Raw genomic sequence first — 18,716 nt, 5'->3', positions numbered from 1 at the left:
CAGGGCTTCTTGTTAGAATAGATTTGATCATATTTTAGAAGTAAATACTTTGTGTTTTTAAAAACAAATAAACAATAAAGGTTTTGTGGGTTTTTTGTTGTGTTTTTTTTTTCTTTCTGCCATTACCTTTAGAAATATTAGCTGAGTACTAGGTAACTTCTTAAAGTTAGTGTAGGCTAAGGATGGCAACCAATTGACAAAAAATGCCTGAAACTAGATTTGCCTGATAAAGTTCCTTTTGTTAAACCTAACAATTTGTCCATAAATGACTGATCTGGCAATCTTGATCCTCAAAAATCCTACAAAAATAAAACCTCCAAAGAGAAGACACACTACTAAAATTTCCCAACTGTCCTATAGATACTGAGAACAGCCATGAGCTCATCAGGTACTGGTTTTACAGCCTTCCCCTGTTTAACTGGTTTTAAACTCCTTATTTCTTTCTCCAGTATAACAATTATCTTCTCACACTCCCCCCTCCACTGAAGGAATATCATACCAGCAAGCTCCTTTTTGGCAGTTCAATGCATGTCTGATTAAACAGAGTGTTTTTCATAACTTCTGTTTAACCTTGAAATCTGCTGCTTCTATTTCAGACTCGATGAAGTGCTGGTGTGCCTGAAAGCTTGGCTCATTTTTTCCCCCTATACCAGCTGGTCTAATAAATTACTGCTTCCTAACAACCTCATGTTAGCAATGTCCTTAGATCATACACAGCTAACTACCATTATGCCACGTCAAACTTGTATTAAACCATGATAAAGAGTACTTCTGGCTTAAAAAATAATAAAAAACCAAGGTCACCCAAACTACTACCTTGCATTAAAGGTAGCCATTCACCTTCCCCACTCATCACATAGATGAGGGTTTATATGCAAGCAAAGGATCACTTATTAAGTATCTTCCAGGAACATGAGCATTTTCTGTTTAAACTCCTCTAAAGGTAAAATGAAATATATCAATTGGACGTTTCATTAAGTCTGAGGTGACTCCAGGCCTGATGCTTAGGTTCCTAAACTGTCTGCTAGAGAGTATGAGTGTAAAACAAGCAGTTTGCGTGATTTAAATTTTAAAGCAACTTTTTCACTTAATTTGAGAAAGGGAAGGGGGTGGGAAAGGAACAGTTTGTTGCAGATAAATCACCTCTTTTCAATCCATGGGTAAAAGTTCCTTTCTTTAAGGTCTGGCAGTTGGAGGCTTAACTCCCCTTTCAGACATGCCTTTATTTGGAAACAATGAGGGAGCAGGCAGGGGCAGGGCAGGGCTTTTTCATAAATGTTGTGTGGCCACATGCAAACTAACAACAAATGAGTGGCAGCTCTGCACAATCAATACAGCCATATGCTCCTCGGACGGAAAAAAAAAAAGAACAAGTGTGGAGTTTACTGTTTGAAAAAGCAAACAAACAATAAAACCGTTTGTAATTGCTTATTAATCATTAAAGGAAAGAGGAGAAGAAGAGAGATCCATAGAAATCCCGCAAGGCTTGAAGCTCACACAACTACACTCTTTAGGACACTTACTGCCTGTATCACAGTGCTATCTTGAGGACTGCAGCGTATCTGCTCTTGAGAGCAAGGAGAGGCTCCTGATAAGAAGGCACAGTCACATTCAAGGCATAGGCAGCATTGGCTATGAATGGGAGGGGGACAGGGAGCTCACTGAAGTGCTGACAAATGACTCGATATAAAACTTCAAACTGGGCACCATCAATGTACCAAAACACAGGAACAGGAGGCAGCTCACAGGCTGTTCACTGCAATACCTGCAAGATAGCTCCTTGTGATCACATCCCCCTTCTTCCCACAGACAGGGAGAAGAGACTATTTTTACATGGCCACTGACAACTTTGGCAAAAATAAATGGAACTAAAACTTGAGGCCAGTCATCTTCCTGATATTCCTGATGTCTCCTGGGAGTCTCAGGAACATCAGCGGCAGAGGAGACCAAGTGAGAAGAGAAGACTTCAAGAATTTGAAGTAATAACCTGACCTCAAGCAAAAGATCAGGATCTACTTGCATTTTCTTTCTACACCCTGCTTTCTCTCATAACAAGAAATGCTCCCAGGTAGAAATGCTGATGTACCTTCAGCAATTTTTCCTTTTTTCTTTTGGAAAAAGAGACTCCATCAAGTTCCATTCAGGATTTTTTCCCCTATCTTCCTCCTCGCTGGTATTGTCAAGGTCAAATATAGGATCCTTCAAAAAGGCATTAAAGTGAAACAGAAAGAAGAGGTACCTATTTAAAGGTACTTTCATCATCCTCAAAAAAACCCTTTTTGTTCCACAAGTTAAAGTTCACATTCTACACAATCTTTAGCTTGTAGTATCCCCTATGCTTCTGGAGCATTGGCTCAGTTCTGTTGAACTGAGGAAAAAAATGTCCACTTCATTGCAGATGCCTAGCACTGGTGCTGGGTGGAACATCACCACTAAGCCAGTCTCTCACTTCCAACCTTTCTAGAACGTAGTGTTCACAGAGACACCTGCCTTCAATGACAGAAACCATTTGCATCTGATGGATGGTTGATTTGAGAAAGAAAGGGAAATACCTACTAAAAAAATCAATTTGCTAAGGAAAAGCCTGGGCTTCCAACAAACAAGGTTTTTCTTCGTAGTGGACATATTTGTGATAAGGTTTGGCATCTGTTCAGTTCTTCCTCTGTGGCAAGTAACTTTGCTGTCTCCTGCACAAATGCAACCAGTGCAACTTTGGCTGCCTGCAAGTAACATTCAAAAGCCTCTCATCCAGAACAGTCTTAAACTTTGTTTTCCATCATAAAATATATCTTGCAGATGTATATTTTTATTTTTCCTACCTGATCTTATGTAGAGAGGCCACACTGTTAAAGCATGGTAAGCAGGAAGAAGGTGAGTAGGAGAGTTTCTGTGGCACACGTCCCTCTTGTAGTAAAATGGCTCAAGACTGAGCAGTAGGTGTGGAATTCTTACTTAATCATGCAAACTGCAGGACTAGGCAAGTGATAAATTTGCTTTCCTCTCAGAGGACTTTGAAGGCCTCTGTCAAAGGGGCAGCCTATGTTTTATCCCCAAAAGCAGACAGTGCCTCTTTAGTCACCCTACAACAAGGGCTGCTGAAAGCTGAGGTTAATAAGTGATTTTCCTTCTCTCAAAATTGCAGCACATCTCACTTGACCAGTAGTGATTTCCTGTTGCACTCCCTGAACTGATGAGAGCTCTTGGAAATATTATTTCTGATAAAAAGTATATTTCAAAATTTAAGACTTTGCATTTTCATGGTCACATAGCATCTCTGTTAGATTTCCTGACTGCTGAAGAGTTGCCTCTTAAGAAGAAAGATTTCAATTACAAGGCAAGTTGGAATGATTTTCTAAATCTTCCCAAACCTTCAGAATCCTATTTAGCATGTTTTGGCATTCACGGTTGTTTTCAGGCTTTTTGCTGGGATTCAAGAACTGCTTCATCTATGTTTATAGTATTTGTGTTCCTTGATCTGGCATAATAAAGGGAGTGAGCAGCTGTTCCTGTTCCATGACCAAAACAAATAACTAGTTTGGTTTAGATTTTAACTTCATATCACATCTAAAAAAAAAGACAAATATTATTTTGTTCCTCTTCCTCCTATGGATTGTGCCATTAAAAGGGTCCTGACGTACAGATTTTGATTCAAGAAACACAGCAATGTGTTCTTCCTTTTAACTCTTTGTATTTAAGAAAGGAAATATTATTAGAGGTGGAACAGAAACATTAATTTCACTAAGATCCTATAATTTAGAACTTTAACTACCCTGAATCCAGGGTAGCTATAATCCTGTTTAGTAGTTTTGCTCATTGCACCACTACAAGGACATGTATGACAGGTTGGCTTTGGCATTTCTCTCAAGTTTTAATCAATACTGTGGAAAAAATGGAATAGCAGAAATAAGAATATGCTGACCATCAACAAAAGTTAGAAATTTTCAATTTGTTTCTTCCAAGTGGGATTAGAACTGTGACCTCAGTAGCTCTCTCCAAACCCTCATCAGTTCTGAAAACATTATAAAATACCACTATCCTACAAAACTGAAATCAGACATTTTTCATAACTCTTTTGAGAGGAAAAGAGACTGTTAAAACAAAGCAACAATCCTTAAAACTGATTGCTACCTTGAGTAAGTAAAGTTACAGAAGTATTAGTATTCCCTGTAACAAGTCTAGTGAACACTACAGATTGCATTTAACAACTGGCAATTTTTGAGAGAGCCACCATATGCTTCCCAGCCAAGCAGGGCACTTTACGACAAGTAAGCCAGAAACTGTAACCAATTCAGTGACAAAAACAAGCTCAAAAGAAATGACTGGCAACTCAACTACTAGAAGGTGATTTATTTCCACAGTAGCTGGATGTAAATACTTCCTCTTCAGGGAATATATTAAGAGATTCAGAACCTATATCCAACACTGTGGCTCTCTCTGATTGTTCTGTTGTGTAAAAACTATTGTGAGGTATGTTCAGCCTAGTTAGCCAAGAATTTTACCATCTCTATAATTAACTCTGGAATCTAACATCATCATCCCCTCAAGGTTTCTTAAAAATTTTAATAACCTGGTTTATGAATATTCATTTGCCAGCATTATACTTCCAGGGATTTATGCAAACTCAATGGCATGTCAGTGCCCAAATAGGTTCCATTATTTCTGCTTCTTCCTTAGCATATTTATTACAAGTCAGGAAGTGAACCAAGTCTGCAGTTGATCCAACCATCTAGGTAATTTCATAGGGATTACCCAACACAGCAGACATCTGAGTGCTAAGGATGTCTATTAATCCCTCTGCTGGACGTGATGCTTCTTCACAGGCCTCATTGGTTCTAGGCTACAAAACTCGTTTCTCCCTTGTCTCCTCCTGTTTCTCTCCTCCTACATGCCACTGCAATTACAAGCCAAGCACGCGACAACCAGCCCTTCAAAGACTGCTCCTATGCAAGAGAAGAGGTGCCCAAACCACAGAGAGTTTATCAGATGAGTACAGACAATTATTCCTCACAGTCAGCTTGCTCCAGCAAGTGCTACAAGTCAGACTGAACTGCCACACTGCAACACCTAAATAAAGTTTGTGACATGTTATTCCACTACCAAGAGGCATAAACAGTTCTTTGGTACCAAAATGTATAATTTCTTCGACAGTTTATTTTTTTCTGAACTGTGACAATGCTGCAGTTTTAGACCACTGGTTTGGACATTACTGTATGTCACAGACACGTGACCCAACCTTTTCCAGATATAAAGCATCTCCAGTTCTCAAAGGAGAGCTCAGTAAAGTCCACAGTGCAGGTAGATCAAAAGCTCTTACAAACTTGAATTGGGCAACAAATATTTAGAGCACGGTTTGTAAGGAATGTTAAATTTAAGGCTACATCAAATGTATTAAGACAGGTGTGTATTATGCCACAAGTTTCCTCCTAATATTCATGCAAAGTGGAAAGCAAAACTAGAAAGTCAAATAGTATGTGTCATTTCTCCTATCTATTCCTTAGCTATGTTTCTTCTTTGTCAGCAGAGAGGCAGCTCAACAAAGCTCAGAAATACTTTTGTCATTTCCTAACAAAATGAATTTAAATAGAACTTTCTGAAGTTATTGTCAAACCTTACCTTAGAATAATTGATGCAATTATGTGATTTTCCCCTCAGCACCACTGCTTCAGAACAAACAAGATAAGAGTTATCTGTCATAAATGAGTATTCCAAGGTTCTGGTTTTTGTTTCTGCTCCAAATATTTACCAAGCAATGCAAAACTTGATATTTGGAAAAGTAATTACCAACAGTACCACTAGGCACACATAATATTTAAAAAGGTGTCTCCAAAGAGAACCTGTAGACTACTCAGCAGGAATAAAGGAGGAGAGAAATGCAAATAAAGAATAACTTAAGTAATAAAAAAGGTATAATCCTTGCAGGGAAAGGGAAGAGAAATTAGAGACCAGCAACTCAGACAGTGAAGAAGAAAGGTCAGAAGTCCTGAAGGTTGTAATCATGATCCTGTTTTAAAAAAGGAAAGGCTAAAATTGTGACTGATACAATGGCCTATTGGCCAGTCCATCAAGTCTGAAGTACCATAAATAAAATGGCTTTATACAACATCATCACTTGCAATTTTTCACTTGATGCTTCCTCTAGCTCCCAGGTCACAGCTTTGGCCAGAGACTGGTGTTTGGGAAGACTATTGTAAATTCTTACCAAAACCTGGGGAAAAGCCTTGCACTACAGGCAGTCCTGGACACTCACTGGTCAGGGTACAGCAAGCACACATCACTGTGGTGGAATTACACTGTTTCTGCCTTGTTTTTGTGGAGAAACCAGCCTATTTGGCCTTGTTTTTTCCTTTCTCAGCCTTCTTTGAGGAGGAATTATTTATGCTAGGTCTTCAGAACACAAAGATCTATTGTAAAAGTCACAAGATGCCTGTTTGCCCTAACTGAGAGAGATTCTTTGTAGTGGAGGGGGAAGGGGGACCTTTCACTATTACGGGATCTCCTTTAGAGGCTGAATGGTTCTTTTAATTATTATGATTATTTTAAAAAACAACAGGTTAAAATAATTTATTTTAAGAACCCCCGAGCCAAAAGCTTGATTTCTGCTTTGCTAAGTGCTCCAAAAGGAGGTGAAAAAAATCTGAACTAAGTCTGCCCTGCAAAACTCTACTACCACCATCACCCCTCCTTATTTATTTATTTTTAGTGGCTTGTAAGTTAAATCTCTGGCCTGCAACAAAACCAGGTTTGGGTAGCTGTCAACTCTTAAAGCTAAACAGCTACAACACTTGGCAGGTGGTTGAAGGAAGGACTTTTAGCTACAAAGAAAAACATGATAGGCTGGATAAAGCTGAATGCCCAATTTTTTTTGGCACCTGATACTCTTGTAGGATATACAGCCATGTTGGCCAGCTTCAGGGTCCTGAATTATGTAAATATTTCCAAACGTTTTGAGCCTGTCTGCTTTGCTAGACCACCCACAGGGAGTACAGCTTGATGGCCATGGGAACAGTACCACCAACTGCATTGCCTTTTACTGTACTCTACTGAATACACTTAACCCCCAGTGAACTGACAAAATTACTCCTCTGTATCAGGAAGATTCACACACGTCTGCCCAGCAGGAGCTGCAGTAGAGTATCCCTTTACAGGCAGAAGGGCACATCTCAGCTCCACTGGCTTTCACGGTTAGGTTTCAGCCCACCAGTCTAGGAATATGCAAGGGCCACACTTAAGTTTTGCTCCCCTGCCAACAGTGAAAGTGTTTAACACAAAAATCAGTGTTTGTGGAAGCAACAGACACCAAAAAATTACATGCTAATTCAACTAATTGTTACATGTCACAAGAAAGAAGCAATTCAGAAATGTTAATCAGTCTGAAGCTCATTTCAACTCAAAGCATTCATTAGACTCTGAAGTTGAGCAGTAGGTTGTGTTTCACAGACAGAGTAAAAAATATAAATAAGGAGTAGAATACCCCAAGGTACTGAATGAGGCATTGTAAGGGTACAGGTCATGTAAGTGAAGTCATGTTGAGAACTAGACATTTACACCTCCTAGGGTGTAATCCCATGATGCAATATTCAGATTAAATCTTAGACTATTATCCCAGCATATCAACCCTGTCTGTTCCCAGCAGAGAGGTGACTGAAGATCCTGTTTAAACTAGCTCATTTATCCAATCAAGACAGTAGAAACAAAAGCATGGGAGAGCTCCTCTTCTTTAAGTGCTTCCCTTTAAAATACCTCTACCTTTTTGTCTCAAAGCCTGGTCCCTAAACCTTGATCTCTCTTAACTCTTGCCTTCTTTCCTCACTATCTCTCCAAAGTCTTGCATAAAGAACAAGAGGTCTGCTGTGGAAGGCTACTTGCAATACCAGGAAGAACAAGCCAAGGCAACTAAGCCTAATAGTTCGTGATTTATCTGAAGTGTTTGCTGAGAAGAATGTGTGTGAAGTCAGTTTTTTCCTGACAATTAACTTCTGTGGAGTTGTGCTGTCATGACATTTCATTGTCTGCATTCAGTCTCACATCATCACAGGCACTGGAAGTCACTCATAGAAGTTTACTCAATTAATAGCCCTAGGTTTAAATCAGAAATATTTAGTGTTTCAGCAGAAACGTGCTACTTTTGTGCTGCCTTCAGTCAAGCCATAAAGTTCCTGTGATATCAAACATAAGTCTTTCATAGCTGCCCATCAAAATTATGCCCTAGTTTTACTTATACCTATTTTTACTCAAGTCCAAACAACCCAGCACAGGCAGTCTATTAGCTTTTGTAATTCAAGACAAACACTTACTTATATTTCAAATGAAAGGTAGAAGACTGTTTTCTAACTAATTTCAAGTAGAAGACTGTTCAGATTTAAGTCCCTGTGGCATTCTTTCAGAAGCATGACACAGAGGAAAGTAAACCACTGGGAAATTTTAACCCTGGGTTAGAAGACACAGCAATAGACTTGGTCCAAAAATCAATGTAGTGTCTTAAAATAAGAGTAATTCTCTTTTGCATAAGAATATTAGCAAAACAGTTGCATAACACATTGTCCTACCTGCCTTACCATGGTTTGCTTAAGCCTCTAAATCAAGCAAACTGAGGCTATCATGAACACAGTATGATAGACCTCATGTCACAAACATTTAAATGTTGACATCCCACCTGATGTGGTGAAAGCAAAGCACTGAGGTACCTCATAGAGCTCACAGGGCTCTCAATTTTTGTCTCTTCTCCTGCCCTCTAACCAGAGCCAACACAGTGTTCCCTACTCACCTATCCTTCATTCTCACTCCCACACTCCCAGGTCTTTTCAAAACCTGACTCTCCCACCACCACTAAATCAGCACCCACACTGGCATAACCATGTCAGCGGGTCTGGGAAACCCTCAGGGCTCGAGAGGAAGTGGAAAAAAGTTCCTACAGAGCAGTTCTCTGATTTGTGTGACCATGTAGCCAACCAACACGACTGGAGAGAGTGGTTCTGGAGCAAACTGAGAATGGAGAGGGGAGTGGGAAGGATTCCTAAACTGGTATTTTAAAGCAAGCTTGCAACTTCCACTATTCCTACCTGCCAATCCAAATCATTAGCTGTCTAAAGCAGTCAGAAGAACAAGCTTGGTAGCCCTGGCCTTGATTATTTGCAGGAACATGACACAGTAGGTGTGCTGCAATGTCTAACATAGGTGGATAGCAACCATCATTCCTGACAATAGTAGGAAAGAATGGTACTGGCCTCACCAAATGGCATCCAATTGCTTACGTATTTCCAAAAGAAATGGGGAGACCTCATTTTGAAACTTACCCACTCCAAGACAACCCTATGCACCAGTCTACAAGCAAGTAAATAGCAAGGCTGCTCTTGACCTCCCTTGCTTAAAGTAGGGCAGCTATGAAGAACGCAAAGTCTTATCAATGATTTCATGTTTTTTTTCTGCAATTAGTAATTGCTATAAATCCTAGTTAATAAGTCTGTAACACATTACTTGCTCGGAGAATAAAATGTTGGACAGAAGTGTGTCGATATTATGTCTTCTCCTTCGACTTAACCCTTACGAATCCTTGTAGTCTGAAAACATACATAGTCCAAATAGCCAGGAACACAATACCAGAAAATCTAAGCCTCTATGGCTCACTCTGAGTAAGTGCCAGGATGGGTAACTTTTCCTGTGCCCACCTAAACATAGCTCTTACACATAAAGGGTTGTGACTTCACCTAATGACTGATCAGCAAAGGCTTCCAGCCTCTAGTCAGAAGAGAAATGCCAAGCATTTGCATATACAGGAGCTTTTTTAACTTTAAAACTCTTTCAGTTACCAGAGTTCCTCTGATCTCAACACTTATCTCTTATCTGTCATACTGTGCTATAAGTGAGCACGAGATCATCAAATCTGTCCTGATGTACTTCAAGACAAACAAGTCTTTGCTACTTTTTCAAAGCACTTAACCCAGCCAGGTTTTCTACAGCTTAAACATGCCATTCCCACCTCTGCAAGATCTCCATCTGGACAGGTCACTCTTCAAATACACATGGCAATCAGGAGCCTGATGAAGACTTGGCACAGATTCCTACATGCCAGTCCTCCTGGCACCAGCACTGTTGGCCTGCCTGGCTCTTCACTGCATGACTCACAGCTGCTGAAAGTGGCAATATGTTTGTGTAAGTCTATTTGGCCTTTACAGACACATGTACACATACATATCTACCTGTCTGATCCATACTCCTCTGAAATCCTTGGGAGATGTCAAGGGTAGATTTGCATATCATTTCATAAAATTAATGACCTTACCTTTGTCAGCATAAGTGGTTAGTTCAGTTAGTCTTTCTTGCTCTGAATAAGCCAAAAGACCCTTATCCTTTCTGGAAATTTCAACAAGGAAAAAAAAAAATCAAAGTTGTCCACACACCAAATACAATTTTTGCAAACAGAAGATATTTCTTCCAGAGGTGTTCTAATTCACTATGTTTCTAATTCACTATAGCACAAAAACAACTGTAGCCACTTGAAACACAATTCTAGAGGATTCTGATAAGCAAAACTGACCACAAAAAACCTTCTAATGGTTTTGTTCATTCTCAGGACAGTTGGTTGACTGAGGGTGCAATGTCTTTTATTTTTTGCAGAGCTACAGTAACAATTTCCAACAATTCCACATATAAACTGTTACTGCACTCTGACAATATTGAAACTGCATCTGCCACAGTTACATTTGTAACACACCTTTACATATCTGTGTGCTGATAAAGAGAATATTTTAGTATGCAGAGCTCTATAATCAAAACATATTTTATAAAGTATAACTTAAGGAATGGAAGTAGCAAAGATGGGAAACTTCAACCCTAGAATTTAGTATTGCATCTGTAATGCAGCCTTTAAAGACCAGAGTTAATCTTACCGGTATAAAATGAAGTTTCTTATTCTGAACCACAACCTCTAAACGCAAAGTTTCCTTACTCGCAAAGCCACACCCTACTATCAGATCAGAATGAAGAGGCAGGGGTTGAGCTATGTTTTCAAAGTCAACTTGTACAATTCACACAGGTTTTGCTGAGTTCAACTCAGGGAGTTAGCATATGTTTTTTTGTTTGAAATAGGTTAGTAAAAACTAACTCTAGAGTTTTTAAGGCATGCAATAAGCTTTATTTGCCTCAGCTTCAAGTTGCTTAGAGTTACCAACACTGAAGCCTTAAGTCTGTTTTTCAAACGAGTTATATGCTCTGGATGTTTGACTACAATAAGAAATATGTAATTCAAGGTTAGCTTTACTCACTGCAAAAAACAGCTACTTGTCTTCACAATGAAAGGGAATAAAAAGTGAAATCTAGTGCTGCTGGAGCAACAACTGTGTCAGTTGTTCAGCTCCAGTTGCCTGTGTTAAAAAATCTGGCAAGTTTTTTTTATTGTAACTGAAGACAGGCAGGTGTTACAATGACTGACACTGAAGCCAAGTGAACCCAGGTCTTAACTCCCAGACCTAACTTGTGGCTACATGGTTAGCCTGACCAACCCTAGTCACCACTGGAATGCCAACAGCTGCCTGAAATGCTGCTTTCAGTAGGATCTCACCTTGCTTTCAGGGCCAGTTGGCTCTTAATGGAAAATACATTGAAATACTGTCCGTTTTTCATGTTAATATAAACAGTTGGGGCAATTATTTTCTAAGAGTTAAAGAGTTATTGTAGCTGTCTCTGAGCCTTAACTGGGCTTCTTGTCAGAAAGGGCAAGATTGAAAAAGTCACATGTAAAGCACATATGACTTGCATATTCTCTAGAACACTTGGTGCAACTGTTCTGAAACATTAATCCACACTCCTTCATCCTTCCGCAGCAAGCTAATAGGAGACAGTGCTACCTTTGTTTTATTTTGGGGAATAGACAGTATTTTTGTCTAAATCTGAGGCTGATATTACAAAGCAAGAATGAAATCCTGTGGGTCTTTGCTGACTGCCAAGAGTCTTACAGGTATAAGCCACGAGGAGCACATTTGGCAGTCATTAACTCCACGGAAGTATTATTAACTTCTTACAGTACTTTGGCAGTAACACCTAAATGCAGTTCCTTTGTAACAGACCACTAGTAACAGCATGGCATCTCTTAGTGTCAGACAGCTGAGTTGTGTTGGGAAATTGCACACTTCCTCTGTAATGGTGTGATGGAGCCTCAAGTTGCTTTAGAAATGTAGCTAGCCTTAGTTATTACAACACATGATGGTTGATGTCTGAGTTTCTCATGATGCTTTTTTGTATACCTGAAGAGAGATGTGTCTGGAAATTCAAACTATTTTAATCTGGGTCTTTGAAAGATTTTTTTTTTTTTTTAAACTCTGAAAACTGGCATCATTAGAGCAAAGAGAGACCATTCCATCAACTGAATCCAAATAAATCAGCAAAGATTTATTGTGCATAGTTGTTGTACCCTCTCTAATGAAAGACTCCCTTCAACACACCACCACGTGAATAAGTGACATCAGAAGCATTTTTATCACCAGTTACCCAATGCATTCTTATCTGCTTAAAGCAGACTCCAAGTAGGACATGTTTTGCTTATTAAAAATCACAACCTTCCAATGTGTCTGTTAACCCTAAAGTGTCTAATTGGGAAAGCAGCAAAACCAGGGAACTAATAAGGTGAGACCATTGTGCACACTAATTCCTTTGCAAGATCACTATTCTCCTCCATTATACCAAACAGAGGCTTTCCCGTGGAGAAACAGAAGCCTTTGCATCCAGCAAGAAAACACACTGTGAATCACAATGCCTCTGCTAAGGGAATAATCTCAGCCACCCTGTTACTGCAAACTGTTCCGCAGCTTTTGCCTCCTGAAAACTGCAGTGAAATTGCCATGCACAACAGCCAACACACTGGGGAACAAACATGAACTCAACCAATGACAATTTAAACTGAATAAGCTTGTGCAATTTCTCCCCTGTTCATCATATTAAAGGTTTCATAGACAAGAGCTGATCTTCTGAACATGTTCTAAGCAAGTAAAATGAAAATGTTGCATTAAAAAAAACCCCAAAACCACAAACCACAAATTCTACACACTCTCAATATCCTTTCGCATAAACAGACGTAGTAAGACTATATAAAGCTTTCAAACCACTTCATCAACATAAACCTATACAAAAGAGAAACCTCAGCTCATAATGTGTTAGGATGTATAAGACACATATACTTTCCACACAGAAAACTGGCAAAAGACTTCTCTGACCTGTCTGGAAATGGCTCAACTCTACCCTCTTTGAGTCTACCTTGACTCACTGTGAAGAAGAAATCTGCACTATCATTTTACTGTTCCTCAACTAGATGGTTTTTGGGGAGCTCTGTGTACAGTTATAATGTCTCTTCTCTGTATAAAAATGGCATAGTTCAAAGACAGATTAATACTGCTTGCATATCCCCACCACCTTTATCCCATATAAACTATCAAAGAATTTAGCAAAGAAATGTCAACTACCAAACTAAAGTCCTGCAGAATAATGCCCAGAAAAATCTGAAATTCCCCTTCCTACTGGAAATTTTTGCCAAAAATGTAATTCAGCAATTCAATCAAGACAAAACAGTACAGGATGAGGTAGAATTAACACTTAAATTGAGCTGGGGAAGAAAATTTACCTATTCCATTACATTTAAGCCTTTGCTGCATGAAGAGGAGCAGATATTGTTACTTTTCATAAATCAAAATATTTCCTGCATTATACTGTTAGTGCACTTGAGTCTGAAACCCAAGTTAAGAGCTCTACCAGTGTATTCCTGGTCTTCTGCACACTCTGGGGTATCTAACTTACATATCTGATGGCTCTGTGGTTTTAAAGCTTTTAAGGCATTGACACCTTCTAACAGGTTAACAGGTACAAAACAGGCGTGTTAAAATGGTGGAGCAATTCATAGCAACATGCTTTCTAAAATGTAATTAGCAAAGGAAAACAAAATCAGATCACACAAAAAAAGATGCTTCTTAAAAATACTAATTTTACTGGAAATGATGTAAAAACATTTTAAAGTCAGGTATCAAACTGAAGCACACATCTCTTAATCCAACACAAAAATTAAGAAGCTGTCTGAAGGAGTATATTGATCAGGCAGTTTCTTCCATATCCTCACTGCTTCTGCAGGTAGACTGATTCTATCTCCTATAAAATACACAGATAAAGGTGAGTATTTAAATGTATATCTAACAAAGTGTGTGGGAGAAAAATTTAATATATATATTTTATTGGTTATTCCAGTAAAATATTCCCATCCCTAAACTGATACAGTTGGTTTTAAACAGTAATGCTCCAGATATGTTCTGTCTTCTGGTATTCCCGGGCTAAAACAAAGGCTTATAGAATTCAGAATAAAAATTCTGGATACATTTGATGGAGAAATATAGATTTATAATCCAAAGAAAATGGAAGATGGCCTTAAATTGCTAGTTCCTGAAAGGGAAATTGAGATTTTTTTTTTTTTGGCAAGGACACCGTTCTTGTTTCTAGAGATTAAAATATAGCACCTGGGATATCCTCGAAGCAAGAAAACTTTTCTTCCCATCCCCCTGTCCATTATGCTCCCCCCCTTTAACAGGCTGGAATAAACCCACTTGCATTTCAACCTGACAACGCTGTGAATATTCTCAAACAACTGGCTCAAGTAACTCCCTGCAAGGATACTGCTGCAGGAGGGGAAGGTAAAATAGTGCCAGGAACTTCCACCTATGGTGTTCTGATAATGTTTAAAAATAAGAGAATGGAAAGTTGGAGGAAGGTTTCTTCGGAACACTCCAAGTCTCAAAATACAACAGAGTTATCCAATCCAACAGTATTCACAGGTGTTTATAGAACTTCTTAAACACAAGAGAAAATTACTACTGAAAACTTTTGTTGCTATATAAGTGCTCTTATAGCTGTTTGTAGTACTGTGGCTAAGGTTCACATATTAAAACTGAAAAAGAATAGACACATCACACAAACCAACCAGTGACAGGACTTTCCATTCATAGCAGAATGAACTCATCGTCTAAGCAAAACTCGAAAATAAAAACACAAAATGCCTTAAGGAAGGCTGAAGGACTGGCATGCACAGGCTAGAATAAACCCACTTGCATTTCAACCTGACAATGCTGTGAATATTCTCAAACAAGTGACTCGAGCGACTGCGTGCAAGCTCTCCGGACAAGGTGCTACTTACTTCAGAGTCCTGTAAAAAATCCACTTGTCTGCCTTTACACAGAGGACAGAAGGATGTAGCAAAAGGAATCAAAGTCTTCTCAAAATAGTTACAGATATCGCCTGAAGCTCTCTTTAGCCAAGTATTTAATAATTCTTGTTTTAAAGAAGTTACTCACTTTAGCTAAGATTTCTTTCCAAAGGACCTAACACTCACCCGCTTAGAAAACAGAAAAGTGACTTCACAAAAGTTACCAAATATCAACATACATGGCTGGCAAGTACATGTGCAGTCAAGATGATTCAGATAAGTCAGATAAATTTAGAACAGCGCTTTCCTAAAAGCATGCGTTCACCAAATGCAGTAAATATGCAGGAGCTATATCCAAGTGCTGATTCCAAACATCAGAGCAAAAAATTTATTAGTGAAAATCTCCTTTTAAGAGTTCGCTGCCATCTGAAGTCCTCAACAGTGTTATTCCTTGATCTGCCTTTAGTATTTCCATCCATCACTGGATTTATCCACATAAAAAGCTATAGGCTCTCCAACCTCAGAGGACTAAGCCAAATGCAGTGTGGCAACTTCACAGAGGACCAACCTTTTATGGTTGGAACAGTAGAGCTTTGATACAGCTAATCTACCATAAATAGCTCTTGAAACTCAGAAGGATCAAATCAGCTGTTGCAACAGTCCCAGCCTGTAGCTGCTTCAAATCCAATTATACTGTCAACTCTGTCTTGCAGCCCTCCTTTTTACTCCCCCCATCCAAAACATTTTTAGTCCTCCTCCTGACAGAAATTAGAAGGTGCTAAGACAAATGCAGCAGCATTAAATGCATTAAATACAAATTTAAAACAAATGCACAACTATTCTTACAATTATCTTAAGGAAGAGAAGTTTTATTCTGTTAAAAACTAGCTTAAGTATTTTATGCCCATATAAAAGAAGTTATCAGCCCTGACTTGTAATGCAAACATGCAATTTGAAATAAGCAAACAGTTCCAAGAACAGCAAGGACAGCTTTAAAAGGTGGGTGAAACAAAGCAGATAAACTTCATGGGGCACCATCCATGTCCCAGATTGAGGCATAAGGCATTGCTCGCATATTTTTTTCTGTAACCTAAATACACTTGTGAAGTACTAGAATTCCCTGTTATAAATTCTTGAATTACGATGTTTCCCTTCAGGTAGTTTTCCCACAAAGAAGCTAAGAACAGTAATTTAAGAATTCTTACAGAATTAAGATCTTCCAAAATATATGTTTATTAACCATACAAGTTGTTATAACTGAAAATTACCACTAGGACTACAAGAGCACAGTAGTTCTGGAGAAACCAGTGCAGTGACATCGTTCTGGGAAAAAAAATCAGGCTTGGATCCAACGAAACACAGGTGAGCAGAATTATATTTATGGTTCAACTCACAGTGCAAAGAAACAGCACACAATGCAAGTATGTAATTATAGGCAAATAAAAGGTATTTTTTCAACCATATATTTTTAACATCCTCCCAGTCTCTCCAAAACAAAGAGTTCAATTACTCCAGGGCGGTACAGGAACTCTGGTACTTCAAAGGGGAAGAAATGTCTTGTGGGCAAAACCTGTTGTCTCTATCTCCCACAAGCATGTAAATTCTGAACAGTGCCAGGGCATCCTCCTAAAATACATGGCATGACATCTACAATCTAGGCATCAATCCTTATTCAAGCAAGGGTAGAAGAGGATCACCAATTCCTGGTATTCAAACTGCTTTAAGGGCCTGAAATTTGGCTCCTCTAGAAGCTACTCTAATGGAAGGGCCAAAAAATCACTAAAACTTAATAAAAAAATCATCTTTCACTTAATGGAAAATTGTCAGCCATGCACCATCTTACTCCTCTTAGAGCTTGTGTTAAATTTCATCATCTCAGTTTTAAGTGATTTGCAAAGCTTGTAACATACCTTGAACACAAAAAGAGTCACTGGCTACACAGACAATAACAAAACAACTTTAATTAGGTGTGGGTGGGTTAAATGAAGTGGTTTGCTATCTCCTCTAAATTGTGCATGAAGAAGCCAGCTGGGTCACCTTCTGGAAGTCTCGGTAAAGTTAAAGAGCCATAAGAAGGCACAGAGAGTTTTTCCCTTTAGGGCCCAGCATATGCCCAACTGAATCAATTCACATACACAGGGGACAGTGAGCTTTTCATTAGCATGGAGTAAACCCAGCATGTGACAAGTAGATAAAACAGACTGGCAAGATCTACCCAACTAAGTTTATCACTTTGAACAGAGCTTGCAGAACATGTCACATTATGCTTCTGCACTGTGGTGAAAAAAAAGTAGCTGAACCAACTGCTGACAAAAGTTCAACAGACCTCTTAAAAATGCAGCAGGCATGCTTGCAGCTGGTAAAGGGAAGGAGCAGCCGAGAGCATGCTGCCAGAGCACAACCACTGGTGCTTTATGTCCTATCCATAACCATTTAAAATCCAAGGTCTTTTATTACTGTGGAATTTGAAGGATGCAAGTTATGACATGGAAACACACCCCCTCTCAAGAAGCAGGACTGGGATTGCTTGTTTCTTTTATAGAAACCACTCTACATTCACTCTCCCTATCACACTGGGAACTATGTTAAAGATTTCACTTTCGTATCTAATTTAAAAAACCCCAAATTCTGTGTGTGCTTTTTCACGTACACTTTCTTGGCTATAAGCACATAAAGCAGAGCTGCCTACCACAGAAATGCAGTAGTTTTTCCCTCTTCCTCCCCAATAAAAATTTTCTGTAAACACAGAGTAGAGGAAGCCACAGCCAGTACATTAGTTCACCACTAACTCTTTTCAACAAGCCTAAGATCTAGCATGCATCTTCCAGACACTATCACATCTATTATCAGAGTGAGACATCATGTACTTCTCAAGCCACAGGTTCTGTCTCAATGAAGACAGAAGTACAAATTAACAGACACACTTTTGATACCAAGGTCTTGCTTTGCAAGAGAGGATATATGCTTCGATGAGTAACAGTCAAGAAATAACACCAGTGTAACACACAGTGAAGTGCACACAGCATGCGAAGTCTGGATTAAGCATTCTTTTATTTAACAATTCAGCCTCCCAGTTTACAGATATCTTCTTTTCAGCTAGGGAGGGAAGGGGAAGGAGAGACTTCCCAGAAAAAACCCACAGACAAATTTAATAAAAGGCGACTTACCAACGTCCATTGTTAGAATCATGACCCCACTTCTGTGTCCCAGGAAGCAGGAAGCCTTACCCATCCAGTGTATGCGAATGACTCAGAAGGACAGCATGGCTTTGTTTCAGCTTATATCTTCTGGCTCATTCACCCCTCCTCCCTTTCGTGGGATAAAAGTGTTGCCTGTGCCTGGCTATTCCTATTGGCTCAGCTAGGGAAACATACTCATTTAGCACATTCAAGTTTCTGAGAGCCTAAAATGACCCACAGAAGACTTTTATTTATCTTAAAAAAAAACCAAAACCAACACCAAAACCAACAACACTTCAAAAGAAAACCCCAAATCAACACAAACACTTTCTGTCTTTCTGGGAGAAGATATCATTCATTCTTTC

General features: G+C 39.1%; 1 protein-coding gene across 2 annotated transcripts in view; it reads right to left on the bottom strand.

Moving 5' to 3' along the window:
- The window catches only part of SVIL (supervillin), a 102,762-nt gene extending 84,359 nt beyond the window's left edge, over positions 1-18,403 (bottom strand). Inside the window, exon 1 of one of the 2 annotated variants that reach the window (XM_027648371.1) lies at positions 18,340-18,403. In XM_027648371.1, the coding sequence (XP_027504172.1) occupies positions 18,340-18,403 (64 nt within the window). Of the gene's footprint in view, positions 1-15,163; positions 15,756-18,339 lie in introns of those variants that run through there. The other variant, XM_027648374.1, reaches the window with a different exon arrangement.
- Between the last annotated feature and the right edge of the window lie 313 nt (positions 18,404-18,716).

This window comes from Corapipo altera, unplaced genomic scaffold (genome assembly GCF_003945725.1).
Source record: "Corapipo altera isolate COAL_440 unplaced genomic scaffold, ASM394572v1 47, whole genome shotgun sequence".
Lineage (NCBI taxonomy): Eukaryota > Metazoa > Chordata > Aves > Passeriformes > Pipridae > Corapipo > Corapipo altera.
The sequence above is the reverse complement of the archived record's forward strand: the minus strand, read 5'-3'. Positions and strand labels throughout refer to the sequence as shown.